The sequence below is a fragment of the Arctopsyche grandis genome, chromosome 5 (genome assembly GCF_051622035.1).
Source record: "Arctopsyche grandis isolate Sample6627 chromosome 5, ASM5162203v2, whole genome shotgun sequence".
In the NCBI taxonomy this organism is placed as follows: Eukaryota; Metazoa; Arthropoda; class Insecta; order Trichoptera; family Hydropsychidae; genus Arctopsyche; species Arctopsyche grandis.
This window is the reverse complement of record NC_135359.1, coordinates 32945240-32971952: the sequence shown is the minus strand read 5'-3', so window position 1 is coordinate 32971952 and position 26713 is coordinate 32945240. Positions and strand designations below refer to the sequence as shown.

At 33.2% G+C, this 26713-nt stretch overlaps 3 protein-coding genes across 3 annotated transcripts; all 3 read left to right on the top strand.

Moving 5' to 3' along the window:
- The first annotated feature begins 934 nt into the window (after nucleotides 1–934).
- On the top strand, nucleotides 935–11820 carry LOC143912416 (nose resistant to fluoxetine protein 6-like). The gene is made up of 13 exons (XM_077431691.1): nucleotides 935–1248; nucleotides 2582–2817; nucleotides 6307–6500; nucleotides 6589–6743; nucleotides 6819–6993; nucleotides 10023–10178; nucleotides 10250–10366; nucleotides 10441–10686; nucleotides 10767–10862; nucleotides 10939–11068; nucleotides 11137–11311; nucleotides 11380–11522; nucleotides 11596–11820. Exons 1-13 carry the CDS (start codon nucleotides 1026–1028, stop codon nucleotides 11818–11820), a joined length of 2271 nt encoding a protein of 756 aa, XP_077287817.1. The 5' UTR covers nucleotides 935–1025.
- Nucleotides 8243–8889, top strand: Pa1 (PTIP binding protein Pa1). The gene has a single exon (XM_077430886.1). It carries the CDS (start codon nucleotides 8281–8283, stop codon nucleotides 8725–8727), a length of 447 nt encoding a protein of 148 aa, XP_077287012.1. The 5' UTR covers nucleotides 8243–8280; the 3' UTR covers nucleotides 8728–8889.
- Nucleotides 11821–16999: 5179 nt separating the features above from the next.
- LOC143912415 (nose resistant to fluoxetine protein 6-like) lies at nucleotides 17000–25306 on the top strand. The gene is made up of 7 exons (XM_077431690.1): nucleotides 17000–17222; nucleotides 17322–17557; nucleotides 21369–21562; nucleotides 21799–21953; nucleotides 22016–22178; nucleotides 23880–24035; nucleotides 25063–25306. The coding sequence occupies exons 1-7, from the start codon at nucleotides 17000–17002 to the stop codon at nucleotides 25304–25306; spliced, it is 1371 nt and encodes a 456-aa protein (XP_077287816.1).
- The last annotated feature ends 1407 nt before the right edge of the window (nucleotides 25307–26713 follow it).

Here is a 26713-nt window from a genome sequence, read left to right as displayed (position 1 = left end):
GAAAACATAATAGCGAATAATCACGCTAGAACGATTTTTCGAAAAGAAGATTACATTTACAAAAAAAAAAGTATTACAGTATTATATATTTAAGTGGCCGTATTCACATTTCTGTAAGTACATACATATTATATATGTTTTGATGATTACTGAAATTGGCAGTGATTACTAAAACGATGCGAACTTTGATCCTGATTTTTGAATTTTCCGCCATTTCCTCACTTTTTTTCGCCTCAGTTGTTGATTTTCAACTGTCGTTATATTAATATGTGTTCAATGGAATTCCGTGTCGAGGAATTTTGTATCGCTTACTCGTATGAAAACATATGTACTTAACAATTGATGTATGTATATAATATGTATTTTATTTTATTTATGTATCATTTTGTTTATTTTATTTTCATGATACCACTTCTAAAATTAGTGGCGTACATACATTCGAGTGCGACTCAAAATTGGATTTTCCCGATTTTATTTGCTTTAAAAAATATTCGCACTTGAATTTGAAGATTTTTTCAAATATTTGCTTGGTTATCAGTGCAAAAAATAAATCTATATATAAATTCACTGTAAGTTATTAGTCATTTTTTTCAGTATTTTTCAGTGAAATTTACTAAGACTCATGTATAGAATCTTAAAAATTGTGAGAGCATGGGGAGGTAATTTTTTTTTTAAAGATAAGCAACCAATTCTAAACGGCAACATCTATGTACATATATTTTACTATATAAGACTTATTTCGTCACACTGTTCGTTCGTTACACCGACAATGCGCATGCGCAGTCTGTCAATTGACAGCAAACAGACATCACAACGATAATGAACTCAACGTTACTCATTTTTTATCGCGCATGAATGATATAATAAAACTATAAAAGCTTTTTGTAAAGATTTGTTTGTAAAAATTGGTTTTAATTTATGTTTATTTGTTTAGATTTTTGATAAATTTACATTAAAAACCATGAGGGCTAACAGTGTGCATTGAAAAACACTCGCACATACGCAATAATTGCTGAAAAAACAAGATGGCCGAATTTGCGATAAGAGCATTGGTAGTCTTGCTTGGAGTGACAATGGCGGCAACAGACGACGGCTTAAAGAGCTATGTCGATCAGCATTTGATGCGACAGTCCGTATTCTATGGATTAGCTGCTACAGCTCTCGAAGAACCCTCGAGGACTCCTTGTGGGAAGCAACTGGCCAAGATGGCGGAGGAAGTCGTCAACAGGAGCAGATGGGCTATTAAAAGTAAGTGAAGAATAGACTTTAGTTTCACTCTAACCAATAAATAATGTCGCTCGAAGCAACCAAGTCAGCCCTACTGGCATTTCAAATGGTGATCATCGGCGATATAACTACATTAAACAACTCATATAAGGTTGAATTGTTTATATGATAGGCATCTGCCAAATATCTTGAATTGACTTTTTTTTATTATAGATGTAAATACTTTTCAGATTTTATTTCAAATGGGGGATTGAAGCTTCACAATTTTACTATCTTTTCAAGAATTATTTTAAAACTTCATTAGCCAGTAGTGTGGCTCGGTGGTAGCGTTTATGTTTAGCAAAGATAGGTTTCCGGGTTCGATCCCGTGTTAATCTTTAATACTGCTGGTCAGACTTGGATATTTGAAACTCCAAGTCGATTGTTTCTTATAACATATGAGTTTGCCAATTTATATGATTTCATTGTTGAAACGGTTCCTCCATCAAAGTGGCAAAATCCACCCTACCCGCTAAGTCACAAATATCTGAATTTGGTTTATGTTCAATATGTACAAGTTTAAATCCATAAATGTCTCTATGGATTAATTAATTATTAATCTCGTGTTCTCCAACCTCTCGAAATACAGCGATTTTTGTAATAAAAATGCGGCAATGTTTGTAATTAATTGTAATAGGAAGGTGCATTGGAGTCTACCTGTCAGGCCTTCCAGGTATATATCTATGTATAAAATAAAAATAAAATAAAATATGTACGTAAACAACAACGACCCTGAATAAGGGCGAAAACACACAGAGAAGCACGCAGCACGTGTTTTTTAAGATACTTTTAGCATGCAAAATAACCCAAGCATGCCTAGCCATCCCTGAGGCACGCAGACCCAAAAGTCACCCCCTGGAGTGTTTTCGGTGATATTTTGTCCTTGTATTGATATAAACTTGACAGTGATTGATAACGGTTTGAAATTAATTGTCTAGGAAGGCGCATTGGGCCTTCCTGGTATAAATCTTTGTAAAATAAAATAAAATAAAATATAATATACGTTAAATTACAGTCAAATAATCTTTGAGCATAATCGTCATTGGATTCGGCCACGTATCCAGGAATTGATTGAATTTTATTTGCCAAACATATTTTCTATGATGACAGCTCAAGGAGCAGGCTTTTTTTTGAGCTGAAATTGTCATTTCATCTTGACTTCATGGTCATGTTCAAGTTTATACATAAATCAGTGTTTTCATAACTTTCTTTTCCGGCATTTTAATTTTTTTTAATTGTTAAGCGTGCAAAATATATCCACATGACACGACACTAAGTATGCGAAATTATGTAATTTACAATGTGTGGTTTTCAGTGATGGACGCGTCAGGAATGCCAAACGGAGGTCTGGTTTGGGGTGGTACTTATTGGCTGGGAAGTCAGAGACAATGCAAAGCGACAGGAATTCTCAAGAATCTTCCTGTAAGTCCTGTATTGGGTCCAATAACAGTGGAAACTGCCAAAGATCTGCCCCCGTTTCCGATAGCTTACTTCGCTGCTTACTTCCAGCACAGTTCTGACATTCAAAGCATCACCCACATGGAGAACGAGGTAAGCAAAATTATGTTATAGGTTCACATAAAAAAATGGCAATAGAATTTTGTTTATTAATTATATACAATGAATCAAAAGATTATAGTGATTTGAGTTACGTGAAAAAATTGAGCACATTGTCAAGGTGAGTATTTATAACGAACCACTTTCACCGTCACATTACACCTTGAATATCTTTACGTAATTTAGTTGGTTTTATATGCAAGTCGATTCTGAGAATCTATTTAGAATTAAGGTGTAAATAATATATTTAATGCATTCAGAAATTGTCGATTAGGATTACTGTTCAATGATTTCGATAAAGTCTACACGAAATGCAAGGTAAATACTAAAGTTGTTCTACTTGGGGTTTAACGTTTGAATGAAAAATAAGAACTTTATATCATTAAATATATTTTGTACTATTAAGAGGGCTGTACACCCGAAACCTTAATTTTGTTACCGTTCCTTTCTTCGATATATATATTGAGTGTATGTCTATATTGAGTGAATACGACAATATATATATTGAGTGAATGCGACAGTTGCGCTTCGACCAGATAAAACGTGTTTTAAATTGACAAAATCGAGGTTTCGTATTCTACTATTTTCTCCTCCAAAACTGGACCAATTTTAAAAAAAATTTCATCATCGGTATGAGAAAGATATTTTCTGTGCATCTATCGGCGTATTTTTTTTAAAATCGACCGTTAAATAACCACGCTAGACTCTTTTCGTGGGTGTAAAAAAGAGGCGATTTTATAGATGTTTGGCGGCTCCTGGCTCCTATAAAAAATAATTAATCAAAAAAATAAAACGATAGATGCACCCCAATGGTGGATATCCATAGCATATTAAAAAATAATTTCTCTAGTGCCATAATTGAGGTAGGGAGAAGTATAGTACGTTTGTATGGACAAGGCGCTGCTGTCCAGCCCTCTTAAGGGGGCTGGACCCCAGCGCCTTGTCCATACAAACGTATTAGACTTCTCCCTTCCTCAATTATGGCACTAGAGCAATTATTTTTTAATATGCTATCGATATTCACCATAGGCATGTTTCTATTTTTTTTATTTTTTTGATTAATTGATTTTTGATTTTTTGATTAATCAAAAAAATTAAAAAAATAGAAACATGCCTATGGTTGATACACATAGCATATTAAAAAAATAATTTATCTAGTGCCATAATTGAGGAAGGGAAAAGTCTAATACGTTTGTATGGACAAGGCGCTGGGGTCCAGCCCTCTTAATGGTACTCCCGTTCACTACTAACTGATAGCAATTTAATAATTTATCATCTATTGGATTTGATTAATGTTTTATTTTAAATCCAAATGAACAATCACAATAGATTATTTTTTATGTTCTTATAAGTAGAATACAAGTTTTAAAATTTAAATATGTACATATGTAGATATGTAGAATGAGCTAAAAATATAATTACTATGTAAAATCCTAAAATATTGAGTGGAATTTTATTTAATTCTCATATAAAGACAATTCAATATATTATCCCTATTATTTCAATTCAGATTCGTTTAAATACGAGTAAATAATAGTACGAGCTTTTAGCTCGAAATTTTACCGATTTAAAATTCAGCACACTTCCAATTAACCCTTTTAAACGAAGACAAAAAAATAGTGTGGCCAGAACACTATCCCAATAAATATATTTTTCAATAGAAAATACTCAATATAAAATAGTATTAACAGTGGGAAAAAATTCCAAGTGAAAATACGTACTTTTGACTTTTGATTTAAACTGGACGACTACTTAAAGAGATTTGAAAGTTGAAAAGTACTACAAATGAAAGATAAAATACCCGACTATAGATTCCAATATTCATTTTGAACAGGAAATTAAGAGATTTTGAGACATCGACCGAACAACACCAAGATATAGAAAAATCGCGCGATTTAAAAAACTCGAGCCAATCAACATTTTTTATTACCAGATTCGTGTTCACTGGGCATAGATCTATAAGAAAAGTCATATCTCGTCTCTGAACAATTTTTCGTGTCGAAATGTTATTTATTCTAAAACAAAATAATCTTCATTAAATAAACGATTTCATGTGTTTTGTTTTAAATTAATTGAATATAATAATTTTAAATAATAGAAATTTATAAGGTTTGAATATGTAAAATTTAATATATGTACATACATAAATGTCAACTACGAAATTCCAAATACAAATATATAAAATATACGTATGTTAATTCATCGACTGTATATACATATTTGCAAATGTGAGTTATAGTAAAATTACTTTTGGACGGATGCGATTTCCGAAAAATTTAAATTGCAATTGCAAATATTGCACTGTTTTAGAAAAAAATGTGCGGTTGACATTTGACAAAATCACAACGCATCAAAGACTTCTTAGAAAATTACGTATTTAAATTCGAGTGGCCAATTTTTTTTTATTTGGGAAATATTTGTAGTTTATATATATTAGATAAAGATTTAATTGCAATACGTTTAACATTTTTTATTCCATTTAATATGAAAAATCAATCTCAATCAGAGCAGAAAATTTCAAATATGTAACACTTTTTTCCGCCATTTTTTCAGGGTTGTTTAGCAATTAAAAATAGTCGTAGAAATAATTCCTTTTTCGTAACAATGAGCTTACGGATACCGGTTGGCCATCACTGCTTAAATGTAAACTTAATTTTTTTTAATAAGAATCGGTCAGGGTCAATAGTGAATCAAACAATAAATTTCTCGTTGCATCGCCGAATTCGTCTTTCGAAATACCTATACAAATATAGCACACTAATAAATTAAAATACGCTTGTATATTCTACCAATTTAAAAATTAGTCAGTTTTTTTATAATACATATGAATTCAGACACTTTTCATATGCATTTTCATATAAAGAACCGCTTGCACCTACGTATATATAAATATTAGGGTAAACGGACTATTGCGCAAATTCCGATCGTGCGCACGACAATCGTTACCACAAAAATTAAAATTTTTGAATTAAAAGAAACCGAGAATATCTTTTTGGAAAATGTATAGTTATTTTATTTGTTAATATTACACGTTTTTTTGAAGAAAAAAAATCAGCCTGCGGTGCATGAACATTTTGTATTGTTTTTAATCTCGTTTCTGTTTTCCTTGTACACAAGAATTATATGTACATTCTGAAAAAAAAAATATAAGTTTAAAGTCATGGGAAATATGGTCACCATATATTATATATAGGCTTAATTGTTGATATCGAGTATTTTTCCCGCCATTGTCTGCTGATGTATGTAATTTGCTTTGGTGATTATTCCGCAAAAAGCGATCTCGCGCACGTTGATTAAATCTCGATCACGGAACATCTCGCACCCAAAAACTTAATCAGCCAGAACTAGAGTGCTAGATATTCCGTATTCGCGATTTTTGTGCCATCGATTGTGCGCGCGATCGCAATGTGCGCAATAATCCGTTTACCATGTAATTTGAAACTGAAATATATGTTTTTCATAATAACCTATGATGACTTTCAGTTTAGGATAACTCTGGGCTTGTGTTTGCCCAAATCTTGCGAGGGACCCGAGTTGACATCGCTTTTGCAGAAATATTTTGATTCCAAAATGTTGTTACACCAGAGCATATATAATACAACGTACAGAATGGAGGATGTTAAAAAGCTCGTCGATGACTTCTCATGGTTGTGGCAATTCAAAACGATCTTAATCGGGTGATTTGCCTATGCAAAAAGAATATAATAATAGTTTCAAACGGTTCATTTTTATGTTATACATAAACATGTTTGCATATATTTTCAGGCTAATTTTCGTAGCGGCCATTACAGCTTGCTTCATAGGCACAGTGTTTGACCTCAAATATTATCAACCAATGGTAAAGTTGCGCAAGTCGGCTATTTGCATTAACAACAATGTCAAAGAGAGTGAAGAAAATTGCACGAACTATGGCGTTAAAGGTTTGCATACTCGGTCGAGTGTACATATGTATTCATATTTCACGTTTATGTATATAATGATTTTGATGCTTTCAGATGCGAAGAATATTTGCATGCAAACTGATCAAATGAAGAAACATGAAGAGTATAAGCCGATTGATATCAGTTTGGGCTATAGAATTCTCCGATGTTTCAGCTTGTACAAAAGTAATATAGTTATTTTTTCCACAAAGATTCCATCGGATTCGATAATGGTCATACATGGCATAAGGTAAGCTAATAGATAGGTGATGTTGATTTATAAACAACGTGTTGCAAACGGTAAACGGATTATTTCGCACATTGTGATAGCGCGCACAACAATCGTTGCCATGAAAATCGCGAATACGGAATATCATGAACTCGAATTCTCGTTAGTATGATAGTTCGCGTTAATGGAACTTTTGGGTGCCAGATGTACCGTGATCGAGATTTTAGCGACGTGCGCGAGATCACTTGTTGCGGAATAATCACCAAACCGTTGCAAATGTTACACTTTTTACGTTGATTGAATTAAATTCGATTTTGTCAAAACACACGTATACTTAAGTTCCGTTCATTGAATAAAACTTATATGTTTTATGAGAGTAAAGTTTTGTAATTAAATCGTGATTGAATCAATTAAAAAAAAAATAATAATACCAGACGATCTCGATTTCACATACATAAATTAACTTGAAAGGAAAAACCTGAATTATTCATAGCATCTACAAACTTAAAATTTGATACAAAATCAGAAATGAACATGCAATATCTGTGCACGAAGCCATTGATATGTATTTATGAATTATCAATCAAATGGGTATGGAACGTTGCATGCTCAGTATAATAAGAAGAGTCAGAAAAATAACTTTAAATACAGCGACCAAAATTCCAGACGAAATCATTTTCAAATACATAAATTACATTGAAACGAAAACCTGAATTATTTCAGCATCCACAAACTTAAAATTTGATACAAATTCAAAAATGAACATACAATATCTGTGCACCAAGGCATTGATATATGTATTTATGAATATATGAATTACCAATCAAATAGGCATGGAACGTTGCATGCTCAGTTCAAGAAGAAGTGATAGAAAAGAGACACTGAAAGAGAAAAGTCGAAAACTTCTTACAAATTTCGACATATGGTTCATTAAATCTATACACTAAATATTGTATGATGTTCAGTTTCACATCAAGGTTTTTTCACATCAACATTTTGACGTGCGCGAGATCGCTTTGTGCGAAATAATCACTGAACCGTTGCAAACGTTACCCTTTTGACGTCGATTGAATTGACTTGAATTAAATTCGATTTTGTCAAAACACACGTATACTCAAGTTTCGTTCATCAAACAGAACTTTATATGTTTTATGAGAGCAAGAATTTGGAATTAAATCGCGATTGAATCAATTCAAAAAATTTAATACTGATAGTATTGCCATAGCGAATTGTAGCGTCGTTGCTATTTTTTACGACTGGCAGCACACGCGCGAAGTGTCAAACGTAGAACACTAGAGCTGTCAAAACATGAGCGCGTCAGAAGATTGGACATATCCTTGTTCTGATGATGAGATACTCCAATCTGGTGGTGATCGAGGTGAAGGAGAATGGACTCCTCCAGGACCTGAATTGGAAGCTTTGTATGCGGCGATCGAAGCTGCAGCAGCCGGAGGTGGAACCGGTCTCACCTTAGATTGGCGAAGTCCCGGAAGACGAGCTCCTGGAGAGGCAGCGGGTGCGGCGACCTTGGCCGAGCGTCCTATGGAGATGGTTCCGATGCCCGCCAACACCAATTTCGACTTCATGGAGGATTTGGGCTCGCTGCGGCTGCGCATGAGACGAGAAGGCGAAGACACGCTCAGAGGCTCTGCCAAGAAGAAGACTTCTTCATTCGATGGAATCGTCTCCAATATGATGCGACACAAGCGCATACAACAGATGGAACGAGAAGCGGATCATTCTTCCACGCCGTAGATTATGTGATAGTACTGAAATGTTTTTTGATAATGTAATGTAATTCGAATGCTGTACTTATTCTCATGTTGATAAGTTTCAATGGTACAATGTTGAAACTCAATGTAATGTGATTTTTAAATTAAATTTGCATGTGTAAATATTATGATTAATAAAATATTTTATATGAAACTTTGAAGTTTTTATTTCCTCATTGTAAACATACAATATATAATTGAAATTAATATGTAAATGAAATGCTTCAAGTATTATCATTTCATTTTCAACTTTTCGCCATTACTAGTGGAAAGACTTTTTTTAAGGACTAATCGAAGGGCACCGTGTCGGCACGTCTGAACGATATTGATAATTTATATTATTCTACATATAAAATGTATTTATTTAATGTTTATTATTTTTCGATCCACGCATTCTTTGTGTTCGTATCAAATCGTACATGTTACACAGGGTGTGTGGAAGGTAAGTGCAAAGCCTTTAAGGGTTGATAGCTCATATCATTTACAACATTTTGAGTTACATATACCTCAGTACAAAGTCTAATGGTGTTTTTTTGATTTCATTTTTAAAGATTTTTAGTAAAAACACCAAAATCTCACAGTTAATTGCTAATAGTGCCCAAGCAAAAAATGGTATATTAGTCAATTATTATTTTTTTTGTTTTTGTAATGTTTATTCAATCAAATAAAAACAAATACAACCATCTGTGGCAACAGAAAAAAATATTAGAGGCACAATAAATTTGTCAAGTAGAAAAAAGCTGATATTTTTTTGTATCAAAAAAAATAAATGAATTTTATTTAAGAGGTAAAACCAATTCAAAAACATTCCTGATTATTGACTTGTGTTTTAAGATATCACTCATACAGATGTCTTGCCAATTATCAGAATTAGGGTTTAAAAACCAAATTGAAGGTCGCCATTCACAAGCCTAAATTTTAACTTCTAATGTTACATAGATTAGACGAAAAAATTGTTAAAATTATTTATTGTTCATGTTCGAATGCCGATTTTTAATGCATGCTAGAGTTTTTCGTCTCACTTCCGTGGTGGTAATTTTGAGTAATCTCTTCTTCATGGTTTGAAAAGATTTTTATATGTTTCTGATTACCTGTTTTTTTTGTAATTTTTTGGTGTAAAATAACTTAGTTCAAAGTATAATTTTGAATATGATTTTAATCACTGCGTTGGTCAGCTTAGTTTAGGTATGGTCTTACATTCTTGCTGAACCGCTTATTCCAATAATATCTTAAGTATACTTGCTTGACATTCTTAAAATATGATCTATAACTTTTCAGATTCTTCTCGATGCTTTATACTATACTGGGTCATACGATTATATTCATGCAAGAATTTTTCAACAACAGGGCAGCGATATTTTACGTATCGGACGAGTTTATCGTTCAACCGTTTTCCTCGGCAGCTTTTGCTGTCGATACATTCTTCTTCATGAGGTCGGTTTACGCGTATATTAAAGTTTTTATCCTTATATATTATCTTGTAATATTATTTGGTTCATTTCCAGTGGATTCGCTTTGGCGCATTCGTTCTTTCAAACCCAATACGGTCCATCAAAAAGAAAACATAATATATCGGAACGAGCTTATACTTTTTTATCGAGCGTTGTTAAAAGATTTTTAAGGTTTTGTATTCCTATTGTTGTGTTATAGTATTATAAATGAATTTGTGATAACGTTTTATGTTAATATGTTACAGAATAACTCCATCGTATATGATCACGTTGGGTATAGCTGTTATTATGTCTGAATGGAGATTCAGAAAAACTCCGTTTTGGTCCAACGAAAGGAATGATTTAATCTGCCCGAACTACTGGTGGCGAAATATCCTCTACATTAACAATTTATTCCCAAGGAGTGAAATGTGCTTACCGTGGAGTTGGTATTTGAGTAACGATATGCAATCTTTCGTCATCACCAGCTTTTGCCTAGTATTATCGACCATGTTCGTATGATGTTTTATATATCATTAAAAATAACGTTTTGTGTTCGAAATTATCTAACTGAGATACGTTTTTTGTATAGGTATTTCAAAACTGCAGTTAGTCTACTCACTGTTTTCCTTTTGGGATGCATTGGTTTCACCGTAAATTCAGTCTATGAGACGAATTTCATTCCTACGTAATTGATAAACTTTTTTATTATGTCTAACATTATTAATTGATTGTATTATTTGTGATTTTATGAATTTTTCTAGCCTTGATCAACTCTTCGTGAAAAGAGAGGCATTTTATGACAATCCATTAGTTAGAATCGGTCCTTATATTATTGGCGTTTATACAGCTTATATTGTTTACACTTTGAAGAAGAAGCTGCATCTTAAAAAGGTATAAAATAATATAATCGATAACGTAATGTTATAAATTTAATAATTGATAATAACTTACATTTATAGTACGTTCTATGGTTGCTTTGGATTGTCGGACCGTTGCTCAATCTATACCTTATATTTGCAATGTATGATAAGAATATTAGCTTGGATTATAGTGCAGCTTTTACAGGACTATATAGAATTGTATGGGCTATTGGAATTGCTTGGATAGTGATCGCCTGTGAAACTGGAAACGCAGGTGATTATATTAATTGATAGTTTTTGTGTAATATGTATACATTATTCTAATGAAAAATCGATTTTCAGGATTATTGAAAGATATTTTATGTTTCAAATACTTGATCCCGATGTCTCGATTGACTTTCTTGGCTTATTTAGTAAATCCGATAGTTATATTTTGGTTAGTTTCGTACTCTGATAAGCCCTATCAAGCTGAAATTCCCGATATTGTAAGATTTTAATAGTTACCTTAAAATTGTTAAGCTTATATTTAATTATTAATCTGTATAAATTTGATTTTAGACATTTTCAAGTATGGGTTTCATGGTGTTGACTTTTATAGTGGCGTACGTTATGACTTTGTTGTTCGAATCGCCAAATATCGCTCTGACTACAATATTCTTCGATTATATGAAAGGCAGTAAAAAGCATACTGTTCAATCTGCAAATATGAAAACGGGTATCGGGGCAGATTCCACTTCAAACGAAAATGCCAAAATGCCAGACGAAATTGCTTCCAAAAATTAGTTACTATGTGTATTTTGTTTAAAATTTAATAATAATTAAAAATAATTATGTATTTGGTGTGTATATTATATTTTTAGGTAGTGTGAATATTTAGAATTATTGAATAAATCTGTGATTTTTTATTATTGTATTTTATATATGTATGTAATTGTGTAATTGATTGTAAGTAAACTAGCTGAACCCGGCATGCGTTGCAATGCCACAATAACGCATGCAATTCCCGTTCCCGTTGCGTTCCCGTTCCCGTTGTCGTTCCCGTTCCCATTTGTCGGAAAACACACATTTGAAATTATTCAATTTTTTGTTTATTTTACCCTAACAACGCAGGTGGCGACGCGAAAACATTTGAAATTATTGTTGCAATGCCACTCATTCCCGTTTTTGGGCGATTTTTTTTACAGAAACCATCGCGGACATATACACAATAACTCCTGTAAGTTTCATCGCAATCGGTTGAATGGTATACAAACAAACAGACAGACAAACAAATATTGATTTTTATATGTACATATAGATATAATGAGTATCAATCACAATATAATACTTGTATTATTTTTAGAACGTATTGTCAAATTTTTAACTTTTAAATTATTTTATTGATGACTAAGAATTATCCAGCTCTAATACTTATAGAAATTGAAAAACTTCATTCGATTTTCTTTACTACATCCTTTCAAGTATTTCTATAGTTGTGTTACGTACGCCGCGGATTGAGCGAATTGCACTTAGACCAACGGATATCTGTTATCGGATTACCTAAGTGCATGCACTTACTTCCAAGGATTATATCTGGACTCTAAGTGCATTTAGGCTAAACAATGACCGTTATTAGTTATTTCTCAGAATCGGGGAGACCCAATGTCGTGGAAATACATATTCGAATACGTGACTATACAACAGGTAAACAGATTAGGCGTCCTGAGAGATCTACCCTTTATAAGGCGGTACGTAGGCGATATCATGTGATTCTGGACTGAGCACTGTCAGTGTGTGTATCTCCTTAATCATCAATAAATGCTGTGAAACGATTGTTGGCCTTTTACTTGGATCCTCCACCCACCCCTACGCAACAGTTGTATTGAATATTTAATTTATGGAGGATGAACGAATGAGACGACTGGCATGTTAATGCACGTGTTTATTATATGACAGCTAAAGGCAGAGTGGTAGTGGCTCTCCGAACCCAGCCGGGTTGGTCCCCACTCGCAGGAAGGCAACCAAACTCGACCATGTCGTATAAGCGAGCCGCCACAAATTAAACAGTAATTGGGTTACAATCATTAAGTTTTTTTGTATATCTCTTTCTGATGAGGTGTTTCAATTGAGGCGTCAATGTTCGTTTTAAAATAGAAATTTTTTATCCACATTACTACAACAAATGACGTACAGCAATAATTCCATGTAAATAGTGGTGTTTCATAACTTTTAGTGCCATATTTGTATTTTGAACCTTTTATAGGTAAGTTTTATATGCATATATTAGTAATGTACATATATTAGTAATGAAGTAGTCGTCTCTTTTTATTATGTCAAAATCATTCTGAAAAAAAGCAGCATTTAAATAATATACCTACTATTTAATATCAAGGGCATTATAAGTAAAGTTTTAATGCCTTTTTTATGCATATTATCTTATGATACAAAATAATTTTTATCATTTGTTTTTAGATTCATAAAATGAAAAAAATAAAATAATAACTCGCATATACCAATCTTTTATTTTAACATATTGGAGATAAATGAGACATTTCATCCACAAAACTTATTCGTGTTAGTTAAAAATAAAATAGTCAAGTTTAATAATACATATGTTACATTTTTTAAACTATTAACTGGGTTAATACACAATCCTCAGTTTTATACGGTTCCCGGAAAAATGCACTAAATTGCACTGAATAGTGGCGCAGTTTCGACTACTAATTTTCAAAGGCGCTCATAAATAATTAACGCAATAGAATTCCACAAAAAAAGGTTAGCATCCTTGGATGACATACAAATACATACCTCTTGACGCTTTTTTTGTGTAATTCTATTGCGTTAGTTCTCCTTGAGCATATTTAAAAGTTTGGATGTCTCTAGAGTGCAACTATCTCGAGTTCATTGATCCGGTCACCGTTTTATACACCTAATAAGTTCAGGGATCTGAGGAATCGTGATTTGTTTTCTCCTCCTGTGGCTCGCACAAATATGTTGGCAACGTCTCCAATATCTAGAGCGATATATCTGCTCAACCGGGTTGCTGGTTAAATTGACTTGTTTAATGTAAGCTGCGCTGAACTGGTTGAGTGGTTGTGGAGCAACGCCCGTGGTTGATTTTATCAATTATAAATATCGTCGAGCACGGATGTTTTATATACCTTTATTTGTGTTATGATTGTGTGACTGGCCACAGTGACACGTTAGAGCAGAGCATCGTAACCTGTGCACCGCGGTAATATGTGTTCCCACTTCGGCCTAATGCGTGCGCGTGAGATAGCGTGTGAGAGAGAAAACCGATGTTAGTTAGTGTTTTTTCTATCCAGAGGTTACGATGCTCTGCGTTAGAATACTCTGTAGTGTTACTGTAGCTAATATGTTAAAAATAAAATAAAATAAATATAGTCACAACACTGTCACTGAAAATGGCGGCAACTCATGACGGTCTAAATAGCAACACAGATGAGCATCTGAAATCTCAAACTTCTCTCTACTATTTGGTCGTTTTAGTTCCCATAGAAAATTCTACACCTCCATACGAAAAGAATTTGACACAGATAGCGGAAGCAATCTATAAGTACAAAAACGGCAGATGGTGAGATTACAATTTTCGGCAGAGTATTGATAATGGAAAACGCTACGGCTGTTGGTCAGTTATACATAGCTATTGGCCACTGAACAATTAAATGAATCTTACAACAGACAAAATAACTTTAAATACAGCGACCAAAACTCCAGACGAAATCATTTTCACATACGTAAATTACATTGAAACGAAAACCTGAATTATTTCAGCATCCACAAACTTAAAATTTGATAAAAATTCAAAAATGAACATACAATATCTGTGCACCAAGGCATTGATATATGTATTTATGAATATATGAATTACCAATCAAATAGGCATGGAACGTTGCATGCTCAGTTCAAGAAGAAGATATAGAAAAGAGACATTGAAAGAGAAAAGTAGAAAACTTCTTACAAATTTCGACATACGGCTCATTAAATCTATACACTAAATATTGTATGATTATCAGTATTTCTTAATATAGTAAACACGATAATTTTGATAATAATTATAATTTTAATATGTACAATTTTTATTTATTTATTTTTATTTTATTGTTACAAATCAATATACACTCGCCATTACAGATTTGCTCCAATGCGACGGGTGTAAGTTAACGAAATACAGAATACATAAACAATCAGAAATCAGAAATACAGTAATACATACATATACAATCAGAATATATAGCATATAACAATTAATCAGAAATAATAATCATAGATATGTACATCTATGGATTATTTTTAGATTTTTTTTTGTATACAATTTTTATACATATAATAAATACGAAATTATAGAGATATCTATAGATTTCAGATTACTGTGTATAATTATTACAAATTATACACAGGCAGATTTTGTGACAACAGGATTAGATCTAATACCAATTTTCAGTTTCACCGTTTCAGCAACGATCAGATAAAATTGGCAAACTCTGATAGAGAAACGATCGATTTGGGTCATAAAATCCCCAAATCTAACCAGCAGTGGCGAGGACTCGAACCTTTGACCTCAGTGGAGCTAAATATATACGCTACCACTAAGCCAAACTGCTGGCTAATTATTATACACTAGCTGAACCTGGCATGCGTTGCAATGCCACAATAACACATGCAGTTCCCGTTTCCGTTTCAAGTGATGGTCGGATCTTAACTAACGTCTCTTCAAAGCCGTGTCGTCATAGCTGGTATTGTGGCTACCAACGAACACCTTTCCTTGACTACACAATGTCCCTTCAAACTTTCACGTCGGTAAAATAATAATTACGAATATTATTATCAAGAGATTTTTTCCAATTTTTTTTTCACAATAAGCGTCTCAGACATGTATACAACAAATCCTGAAAGTTCTATCGTAATTGGTTGAGTAGTTTAGGAGCTTATACGAGATAGACAGACAGACAAAAATACATTCAATTTTATATATGTATATATAGATTGACACATGTTGACAGGCATTGGAAATGTAAAAGAAAATTGTCGAAATATAAGATCGTATGAATTAATAGTGATCTGAAGAAACGCCCTTCCCGGTTTGATACCACGAGCACGTGTATGTCGTACGATTAAGTGTAATGACGCCTTTATTTCAAGATAAGATCTGTATGATTAGGACAATCCAGATCTTCCAATTTTATCTGACTTGATAATTTTATCCTTATATTGACATAGGTTTGACAGGGATTGTAAATGAAAAAAAAAATCGAAATAATAAGATCATACGAATTAACATTGACCTGAAGATTCGCCCTTCCCAGCTAGAAACCACGAGCTCGTGCATGTTATACGATTTAGTGTGTTTGCGCCTTTATTGTTACAGGATAAGATCTGGATGATTAGGACAATCCAGATTTTCCAATTTTATCTGACTCGATAATTTTATCCTTATATTGGGCATAGGTTTGACAGGGATTGTAAATGTAAAAGAAAATTGTCGAAATAATAAGTCCATTTGGCCAAACATACATTTAAAATCTAATTACATTTAACTCCATAATTTGAAAATTCAATTTAAAAAAAAATGATTATCACACTATTTTTTTAAAAATCATCATAAAAAGTGAGCTTGAAAACAAATTTTTGTCATTTGAAATTTAAATTTATATAATTTATTAATTTTTATATAATTACTATTGCCGTTCTGTCGAAAAGACATTTTTTTTAATTGATTGCATTCGTCGAATTATAATAGTGAAATATTCAATCCACGAAATAAAAACCTTAATTGATATAATAATAGCAGATTACTTGCACGATGATGTAAAACGATAATCCCGTATAAATAATAGTATTTTTAAGTTTTTAACACCATTGATAGTTTGCACTTAAGACGACATAGCATAGATCAATTGACTTATGAAGAATTTCAATCAAACAAACTGAAGAGCATCGCCATCAGTCCAGTTCAAACAAAATGGCGACGCTCAACACGCTAATGCTTTTAGCACTGACCGTGCTATCAGTGGTGGCAACATACGACGGCCCAAGTACCAACATTGACGACCATCTAATGCGAAATTCGATATTCTATGGCTTGGTTGCCACGGCTTCCATGGAAAATTCGACCAGCTTATGCAGCAAGCATTTGATCGAGATTGCAGATGGCATTGTCAACAGGAACAGATGGGCAATGAAATGTGAGATAAATTCAAGTTTTATATATGTACATATATTGCGTTTCTCTTGTGGATTTTTCGTGTGCGTTTAAATTGACCTATAATTTCTGTTTTGATTAGTGATAGACGCATCAGGCATGCCAAGTGGTGGTCTCCATTGGGGTGCAATTTATTGGTTGGGGAGTAAAACCCAATGTGAAGCGACTCGAGTCCTTCATGATTTCTCTGCAAGTCCATCATTGGGACCTGTAACTAAAGAAACGACTGAGGACTTGCCTCCATTTCCAATTGCTTATTTTGCCGCTTACTTTCAGCATGATTCTGATATTCAAATCATCACCCATGTTGTAGACGAGGTATGTATGTACATATATCAGTGGCGTGCGCTGAAATTCTCTCTCTTTTTGTCGTATAGCCTTACTTTACCCTTTCGCGGGCCGTGGGAATACGGTTTCCCAGTGACTTAATTTGCTTCAAAAAGTCGGAGGGTGTACATATGAGAATTTTTAAAAGCAATGACATTTAGCGGAAATCCCCACCAACACGATGCAATAGATTCCTTTTGTATCGATTGTAACATAATCATAATTCGTCCGTGTTTATGGTAAGCGGCGCGCGAGAGGGTTTGGCAGCTGAATAAATGTCAGTTTTTTCAACGTAAAATCTTATTTTTTAACTATATAAGAATTTTAACGATCGATTTATGTTCCTTGCACTTTATTATATGTACTATAAATTATTATTGAATTATTCCATATTCTTACGATTTTCGTTGATGGGAATACATCTTCCCACGGATCTAAGTGAAGAAGTGGAGGGAGTGGGAACCCACTTTCTAATTAAGGGTTCGAAGTATAGAATATGTAGATATTGTAGTCTTTATAATACAGAGAAAAGATCAAAATATATTTGTAGTGGTTGTGAGGTTCCTTTATGTGTATCACCGTGTTTTAAATTATTTTATAATAAATAATGTTTATTATTAGAATTGTTTTGTTGTAATTTTTTTGCTTGTTTATTTATATGAACAGGAAATGGTGTTCGATGAACCATTGTGTTTTTAATTTTTTTTTTACTTTTCAAAATAATGTTTTTTTGGATATTATTATTAATTTTTTTGAATTTCATCTTTTGTTTGTTTATTTGCTCTTTTAATTTTAAATATATATGATTTTATCTTAAAATGCATTTTTTTTAATTATATTTTTGCACCACCCAAAGATCCGTGGGAAGTATACTTCCCACTTTTTTTTTCAATGTTTAAAACATATTTAATAATTTTTTTTCCATATTTGACTTAAATGTGTATTTTTTAGTAATACTATCGAAATGAAATTTGTAAAAATCAACTAGAAATAATTCGCCCGCGAAAGGGTTAATGTGCACGAGCAGGATACAAGAGGACTAGGCTGTTCCTCTTGTATCCTGTTCGTGCACATTAATTAAGGCTGTACGACAAAAAGAGAGAGAATTTCAGCGCACGCCGCTGATGTATATGTAACACTTTAGGGACCGCGCGATTACCATAGAAACTTACGCCAAATACCGCTCATTTTTTGCGAAAATCGGCAAATACGAATGGTTTTACTAAAATCTTTTAAACCAATAGACATACTATGTGTATATAGGATCCGGATGTGAAGGATTCCAAATGATACGCGCAGATTAAGTCAGAACTATTTATTATAACATGATGTCGTCGGGCTTGTTCTCCAACAAGTGACCATAACAACACGCATCCGGTCTCTCCCATGCATACCACACACATACTTTATCCCTTGCAGTTTGACCAACCACACATACGGCTCGGCTCGTTTAAAAATCATTCCTACATTTATGTATAAAATTTTCAGGAAATGTTTTCATGACCATAATATTCAATAGTATTTCATAAATTTTCGTTTATCAATATTTTTAAAACCGTTTTGTTTTTCTTAAATCTTGTTACTATTATTACATAAACTGTCTTTATGTATAATCAGAATGACCATTTGCGTATGTTTAATGTTTATAATGAAAAAAATGTTAAATATAAAATTATCAATTTACATTCAAATTCATAATGAAAATTACTCAAAAACATAATATCACTCACCAACTGCTTCTTATATGTATTTGTAGAACTTCCCAGCCACGAAATACATAAATTGTTCATTGTTTTCGTACTAATACTTTTTTTTTAAATGAAAAACTGAAAAACATTCACCAATGTGCAATGGAACTTTACACTCTTTGCACATACATATATGCAGTTTCTTTACGAATTTTGTGTGATGCACAACTTTACACTTTCTTCTCAGGCGTTTATTGTCCATGCTTATCCTTACTATCTGATGCTCTTTAACACTTCCTGATAACCTTTTCAGTGAAATAGACTTAGATGTATTTGATGTTGAAGGCGCAGAGGATGTAGATGGTACTTGCATGTCCATGGATTAATCCGTTTGTGAAGGTTCTTTATCATCAATCCAGAATTTTGCAATATTTAACAAAAAATCACAAAATTTTAATTGACCGTTTGGATTCGCAACTTTGAATGTTTTGAATGAATTAAAAAGTCCACAATTAAATAAATACAAAACAACCTTTTTGGTCCATTTTCTCGTTTTTCGATACATGGGATAATAAGACAGATATTGATCTGCGCGATCTACCCCTTTCATATATTTATTATAATCCATAATACATGTCGGCTTTTTTTATCAGAAGTCCTTTTCTATCATAGTAGAAACGTCTAAAATAGTTTAGACGTTTCTACTATGATAGATATGCGGAGATTTTTTCATCTTTTCGTCACTAACTGAGGGGTGCGGGGGGTTTAACTAGCGGGGGAAGTGAAAAAAACGCCGACCGCTGCGTCGTATCTGCCATATTTAGTCTATTCTAGATCTATGATGTACACCAATAATTTGAAAATTTATGTGTCTGCTTGAAATAATGACAATTTCTTGCAAGTAGAGCGTTCGGAACACAAAACAAATAACCTGGCATGGACTCAAATTTCAAATTGTATGACCCGTAAAATGTTGCAACCAGAGAATTGTTATAATTAGTGAGCGGACGCAAAGCGCGCCGTCCATTGTTCAATTGTTGTAAATGCTTTGTTAAAGGTTTGCCGAACCTTTTTTTTGCACTCTAGTTTTGTAAATAGTGCCAAACCGTCCCGATTCCTGGAAAAAGCACGCTCTCTATCCGCAGTCTAGATATAATAATGGAAGTGGCTTTAGGCGTCATATTGTTGTAAAGTGAGGAATGTCCACAGACCTTTTCAAATAATTTTGGCATCAGTCGTATTTGATGCTTGGTGCTCGACGTATGTCCGATACATATTCCTCTGTTTGTTTATATTACTCGTAAGATGGGAAAGTGCATCGTTAAAAATTGCACAATGCATTCAAAAATACACAATAAACAACATGGGATATATTTTTTAAGTAAATTGATCATTTAAGTAACATATTATTCAATTAACATCATAGTTTGACAGTTTTTAAAAGTGTCATGGCGATTGCTCGGATTCTACATAAAATTTCAGGGGTGGCACCAGAGAAATGTAAAAATATTTTTAAATAAATGTAAAAACATTTCTCTTGATGGCGCCGAATACTCAATTATATTAATAACCAATTATTTAAATTAAATTAATATAAACATCGTTCATTTTATATTATACATATTTTTGTTGAAATATACATTACATGTTAATTTAAGAGTTCCCAAAGACAGACAAATACAAAAAAGTGGATAAAAATAATACTTAAAATAAAACTTAAATTTCTGTAGTGAATATGTAATGACCTTGATTATATTTCGTGCGTTGTAGCCTAGTTATGGAGACGTACCGCGTATTATTGACACAATTTATTTATTCATAAAGGCACTTCTATTATTATAACATTTCTCTGGTTGCAACATTGCACGTAAGTGACAGTACATTTTATACTTATATGAATTATTATGCATTCATGCTTTGTTATTAATATATAATGGAAATTCAAAGATTCCGAGTATCCAATAAAAGTATAATTGACACTAACGTAATATGCTTGAATGCCGCCACAGTGGCGGTATTCGAGTAACACGGCAAACCTCAATGCCGCTGCTATGGCGGCATTCGAGTGCAAAGAGTTAATACTTTTTTGAGGGTATTTATGAAGTATATTGTAGTTTAGAATGGTGTTGGGTTTGTGTTTGCCCATGTCTTGCGATGGACCAGAGTTGACTACGCTGCTGCAGAAGTATTTCAATTCCAAAATATTGGCCCATCAGAACCTGTACAATACATCTTATCAAATGGAGTTTGTCAGGAAACTTGTTGACGACTATTCGTGGCTGCGGGATTACAAAACGATTACCTTTCTGTAAGTCAATAGTTTTATTTTTACTTTAACCGCTTAGCTGCCCAAAGCGCCTTAAGGCGCAAACAGCCGTATCTATTATACGCTCAGCGCGTCGGCTGGGCGTCTAAGCGGTTAAGAAGTATGTCCACCACTCTGATCAATTAATCTTCGAAAATGATAACCGTTTCTCGGTTAAAGTAACCGGCTTTAACGGTTTGTCAGTGTTGATATTTGACTTCACATTTATGCATTTTTAGATCAATGATTGCTGTCACATTAATGATGTGTGCAGTAGGAACAGTGTATGACGTTAAATTCTACCAACCGATGATTAAATCACGCAAGTCCGCCAACATGAGCTATAAGAATGGTATTGAAATCGCTGAAAATATAGTAAATGGAGATACCACAGGTTTGTGCTTTGAATTTTAGTCATTTTGGCGTTTGAAATTATGAATATGATTTTTTTTTCAGACCCAAAAACCATGACCGATGAATTCACTATTGAAAATCATAAACCGATTGATTTCGGATTGGGGTGTAGAATTTTACGATGTTTCAGCATGTATAGCAATAATAAAATCATTTGTAATACAAATGTTTCATCCGGTTCGCATGAAATTATACATGGATTAAGGTAAATGTAACATTAATAATATTTCAATAATTTGAGCACACTGATCACCAATATGGTATTGAAATGTGTACATTAAAAAAAGCGTGGGAAAGGCGGCATAGCCAATGGATCCAATTTAATATTTTCCTATGATGCCATTTTTTAGCTACCTATATAAATAAATGTACCAGTAGCGTGCGGTGAAATTCTCTCTATTTTTGTCGTACAGCCTTACTTCATTTGAACGGGCAGGATACAAGAAGAACAGCCTGTTCCTCTTGTATCCTGCTCGCGCACATTAAATAAGGCTGTATGACAAAAAGAGAGAGAATTTTACCGCACGCCACTGAAATGTACATATATAAATTTATAGATTATGATTTTTTTAAAATCATATTCAAATAATGGTGACATTGAGGGTAAGATGGTTTTTGCCAATTGATGAGGAACCGATTTCAACAATGAAATCAGCTAATTTGTCAAACTTTGATAGGAAACGATAAGCTTGTAGTCACAAATATCCAGGTCTGACCAGCAACCCTACATAAATATTCGGAATAAATTCTTTTCCATCGAGGTCAACCCACGGGATCGAACCCAGCAACGTGACAGCCACCAAGCTATATACAAATTGGTAAACTCTTTTCATGTCTGTATTCATTGAGGGATGTGGGTGTGGCCTCATGTTGAAGGCTTTATGGGTTGAATTTATTGACGTTTAAAGCGGGCTTAGAATCAGTTGAAAAGCTTCGTTATGGACCTCTAAGACCGGGGCCACACCGAGCGACTTGGTTGAAAGCGATGATCAACGTATGCAGTTAGATGGGGCGTGCCACACCCGTCAACTTCTTGGTCGTTCACATTTCCATTACATTTTTTCTGGTGGCGCGACTAGTCGGCCGACAAAGTTGCTCGGTGTGGCCCGGGTCTAACATGAGAGAACCTTAAAATATGAGAATCGCGTATTTGTCTCCTTACTGCAAACATTTATAAAATGAATTAAACATATGTAAGTTCGATCGAAATGGGAAAATTTCAATATCATATTAGTGATAAACTAACCTAACCGATCAGTGAAGCAAGGAAGTTATTATTGATCAGGATGCTAGTGTCATACGTAGACTCGAAAATGTTACTGTTTGTTATAACTAGTCACCGGACCCAGAAGGTGCCACAGGTGTACAAAGGATTTATAACACTGGAACAATGGATAGCACTGTGACTATCCTACTAGTCTAGTGGTGAATATTGAATTATCTCGTACTTGATGCTACGAGTTCGATTCCCGCTAAGTCTCGCTATTGGCCAGACCTTGATTTGTCAAGGTCGATCGTTTCTTATCAGAATTCGCCAATTTTTCTGATTTTCATTGAAACGATTCCTGTAAAATTGGCGTTTCCTTCCCAATTTTCTGTTGCGAACCTTTAGTTATTGTTATATCTTAGGTTTCGCCATATTGCTCACCATAGATGTCTCTGGTTGTTTATCGAATATAAAATTCGTATTGTTACATGAAAGTTATTCATCGTTATTTATCGTATTAATACGATATTTGTAATATCTGACGATAGATGTCAGATATTGATTAGATTTACATGTATCTATGTAATAATTATGTGGACCAGGAAGGCGCATTTGGAGTTTACCTGTTAAGCCTTCCTGGTATATTTGTATATATGTATGTAAAAATAAATAAATAAATAAATATTGATAATATTCCAGATTTTTATCAACGATTGTCGTCATTCTAAGTCATTCTGTATTAGCTGTGATTCCAGCTTACGATAATGGAGCACTAACAGTTTTAAAACCAAACTTTATCGGCTTATTTTCACTAGGATTAGTGAACTATACAGTCGATACATTTTTCTGCATAAGGTTAGTACTCATAAAAGTATTATATAATGCTTCAACTATATAGAGGCATGCGGTATATAAACCCATTTTTTTCATAAGTATCTACTAACATTTCTAAACATTACAAATACAATTACATACATATAAATTCAAACAATATCATAGAGACATCTAAATTTCGCCAACATTTCCAACTAGAATTATTTAGAAATTCAAAAGAAAGTCGGCATAAAATTGTAGATAATCCAAACAAACCCTAGATAACTACCGCCGAGGATTTTGAGTTTTGTAAAGGTGTGCTAAGACTCTCTAATATATCTTGCAACTATATAAAATAAACAAAAGAAGTCTATTAATGAATGCATTTTTTCAAAATTAGTTCCATCTTCTTCATTGTTGTTAAAATGTAATGCTCACAATCTAAATGCCAAGCCACAATCTAAAATACTCGGCAGTTAGGAATTTCCATCGGGAAATTCTGCTATGGTTATAAATTCAGAAATTCCGGTGTAAACCAGTCTCAATAAACGGTGACAAATGAATGACACGGATTACATGACGCATGTTCAATGCATTTTTTTTCAATGCTACCTGTAAGGCTTAGCGGGTAGTATTTTTGTTTACTTTGTAGATGCTCAAAATACAACGCCTATTGGCGTTTTTCAATTCCGTGGACTTGTTGGCAAAAGCATTCAAAGGGTTAACAATTAAATCAGATAAATTGGCAAACTCTGATTGAAACGATTGACCCATACATACATATGTATATGTATGTACATATACCCAAGGTCTGGCCAGCAACACCGGGCCAGGGATTGAATCTTGAGATATTAGTTTGAACGTACATATTTATGTATTCCAGCGGATATCTTGCAGCTTATATGTTTTTTCAAGCAGAATACGGTCCGTCGAAAGAAAAAAAGTACAATATATCAGAGCGAGCAAGTCTATTGAGTTTTAGTATCTTTAAAAGAATTCTAAGGTTAGTTTACTATTTTTTATTAAGTTTGAAATATTAATATTGCATATTCATGGTAATTTGTTACAGGATAACTCCATCTTATATGATCTCATTTGCTATGAGTGTTTTCGTATTCACGTGGAGACCCAAAATAGCACCTATTTTAAATACTAACTATGAGATCTGCCCGAAATATTGGTGGCGAAATTTGCTCTACATAAACAGTTTCTTTCCACGGACTGAAATGTGCTTGGGTTACACCTGGTATCTCAGCGACGACATGCAATTTTTCGTCGTCGTTAGTTTTTGCCTGATTCTATCGACTATGTAAGTTTTTCTTCTGCCCTCGCCATGTGACGCGTTGGGGACTCCCTGTTGGGTTTCTTAAACCTGAATTTCTTTAAATACACTGTTCGACAAATGACTACTTTTTTTTGGTTCAGAGACGAGATATGACTTTTTTTATAGATCTATGCCCAGTGAACACGATTCTGGTAATAAAAAATGTTTATTTTATCGAGGTAAGCCAGTTATCAATAGAATTTTTGTTATGAAGCAACAAGAATAGTCGAAATATGATTTTGGAATAAGTGTAATTTCATTTAATTCTCGTATAAAGACAATTTAATATATTATCCCTATTAATTCAATTCAGATTCGTGTAAATACGAGTAAATAATGGTACGAGTTTTTAGCTCGCAATTTTACCGATTTAAAATTCAGCACATTTAACCCTTTTAAACGAAAACAAACAATAGTGTGGCCAGAAAACTATCCCAATAAACATTTTTCAATAGAAAATACTCAATATAAAATAGTATTAGCAGTGGGAAAAAATCCCAAGTGAAAATACGTACTTTTGACTTTTGATTTGAACTGGACGACTACTTAGAGAGATTTGAAAGCTGAAAAGTACTACAAATGAAAGATAAAATACCCGACTATAGATTCCAATATTCATTTTGAAATTGACGGATTTTAAGACATCGACCGAACAACACCAAGATATAGAAAAATCGCGCGATTTAAAAAACACATATCTCCGAATCTCGAGCCAATCAACATTTTTTTATTACCAGATTCGTATTCACTGGGCATAGATCTATAAGAAAAGTCATATCTCGTCTCTGAACAATTTTCGTGTCGAACAGTGATATACAAATATCTCTTTTCTATCCACCATGAAACACAGTCGTGGAATATCACGTCATTGCGTGATAAATATGCCGATAGGGGGTCCCTTACTCGTGAGAAAATATCTTCATCATCGTATATGTATACATATAATATCGCTATTCTGTGGCTCTGTGAAAGATAACATATTGATAGATTCAACATATTATATGTACTTCACAGCCAAAACTGCCAACAAAACGTACGAATATAATACGATCATAATAACAGATCAACAAAATACTTATATATATACTGTTTGCTACCAATGTTTCCTCTAGGCAAGTCTCTGAGCATTTAGCACCATCTATTGAAAATTTAATTAATTAATTTTCCTAATGGTGTTTTATATTGTTTATATGTAGGTAGGTAGTTTTTATCATTTTTTATATTAAATATAAATTAATTATATTTAATATAATTAATTAAATATTTATATTTATATGAAAAAAAAAGGTATTTGAAATAATGGCGGACTTTATTTCCACATATATTGATGACCAAACCGAGCAAAATGGCAAAGTTTGAAAACGATCGGATAAGAACCTAAATTTCGTCAGACGAA

Coding starts and splice junctions, on each gene's coding strand:
- Pa1 (XM_077430886.1), top strand. CDS start 8,281: ATGAGCGCGTCAGAAGATTGGACATATCCTTGTTCTGATGATGAGATA.
- LOC143912416 (XM_077431691.1), top strand. CDS start 1,026: ATGGCCGAATTTGCGATAAGAGCATTGGTAGTCTTGCTTGGAGTGACA. Junction 2,818..6,306: donor TCACCCACATGGAGAACGAG/GTAAGCAAAATT, acceptor GATGACTTTCAG/TTTAGGATAACTCTGGGCTT. Junction 6,994..10,022: donor ATGGTCATACATGGCATAAG/GTAAGCTAATAG, acceptor ATAACTTTTCAG/ATTCTTCTCGATGCTTTATA.
- LOC143912415 (XM_077431690.1), top strand. CDS start 17,000: ATGGCGACGCTCAACACGCTAATGCTTTTAGCACTGACCGTGCTATCA. Junction 17,223..17,321: donor GAACAGATGGGCAATGAAAT/GTGAGATAAATT, acceptor TGTTTTGATTAG/TGATAGACGCATCAGGCATG. Junction 22,179..23,879: donor GAAATTATACATGGATTAAG/GTAAATGTAACA, acceptor ATAATATTCCAG/ATTTTTATCAACGATTGTCG.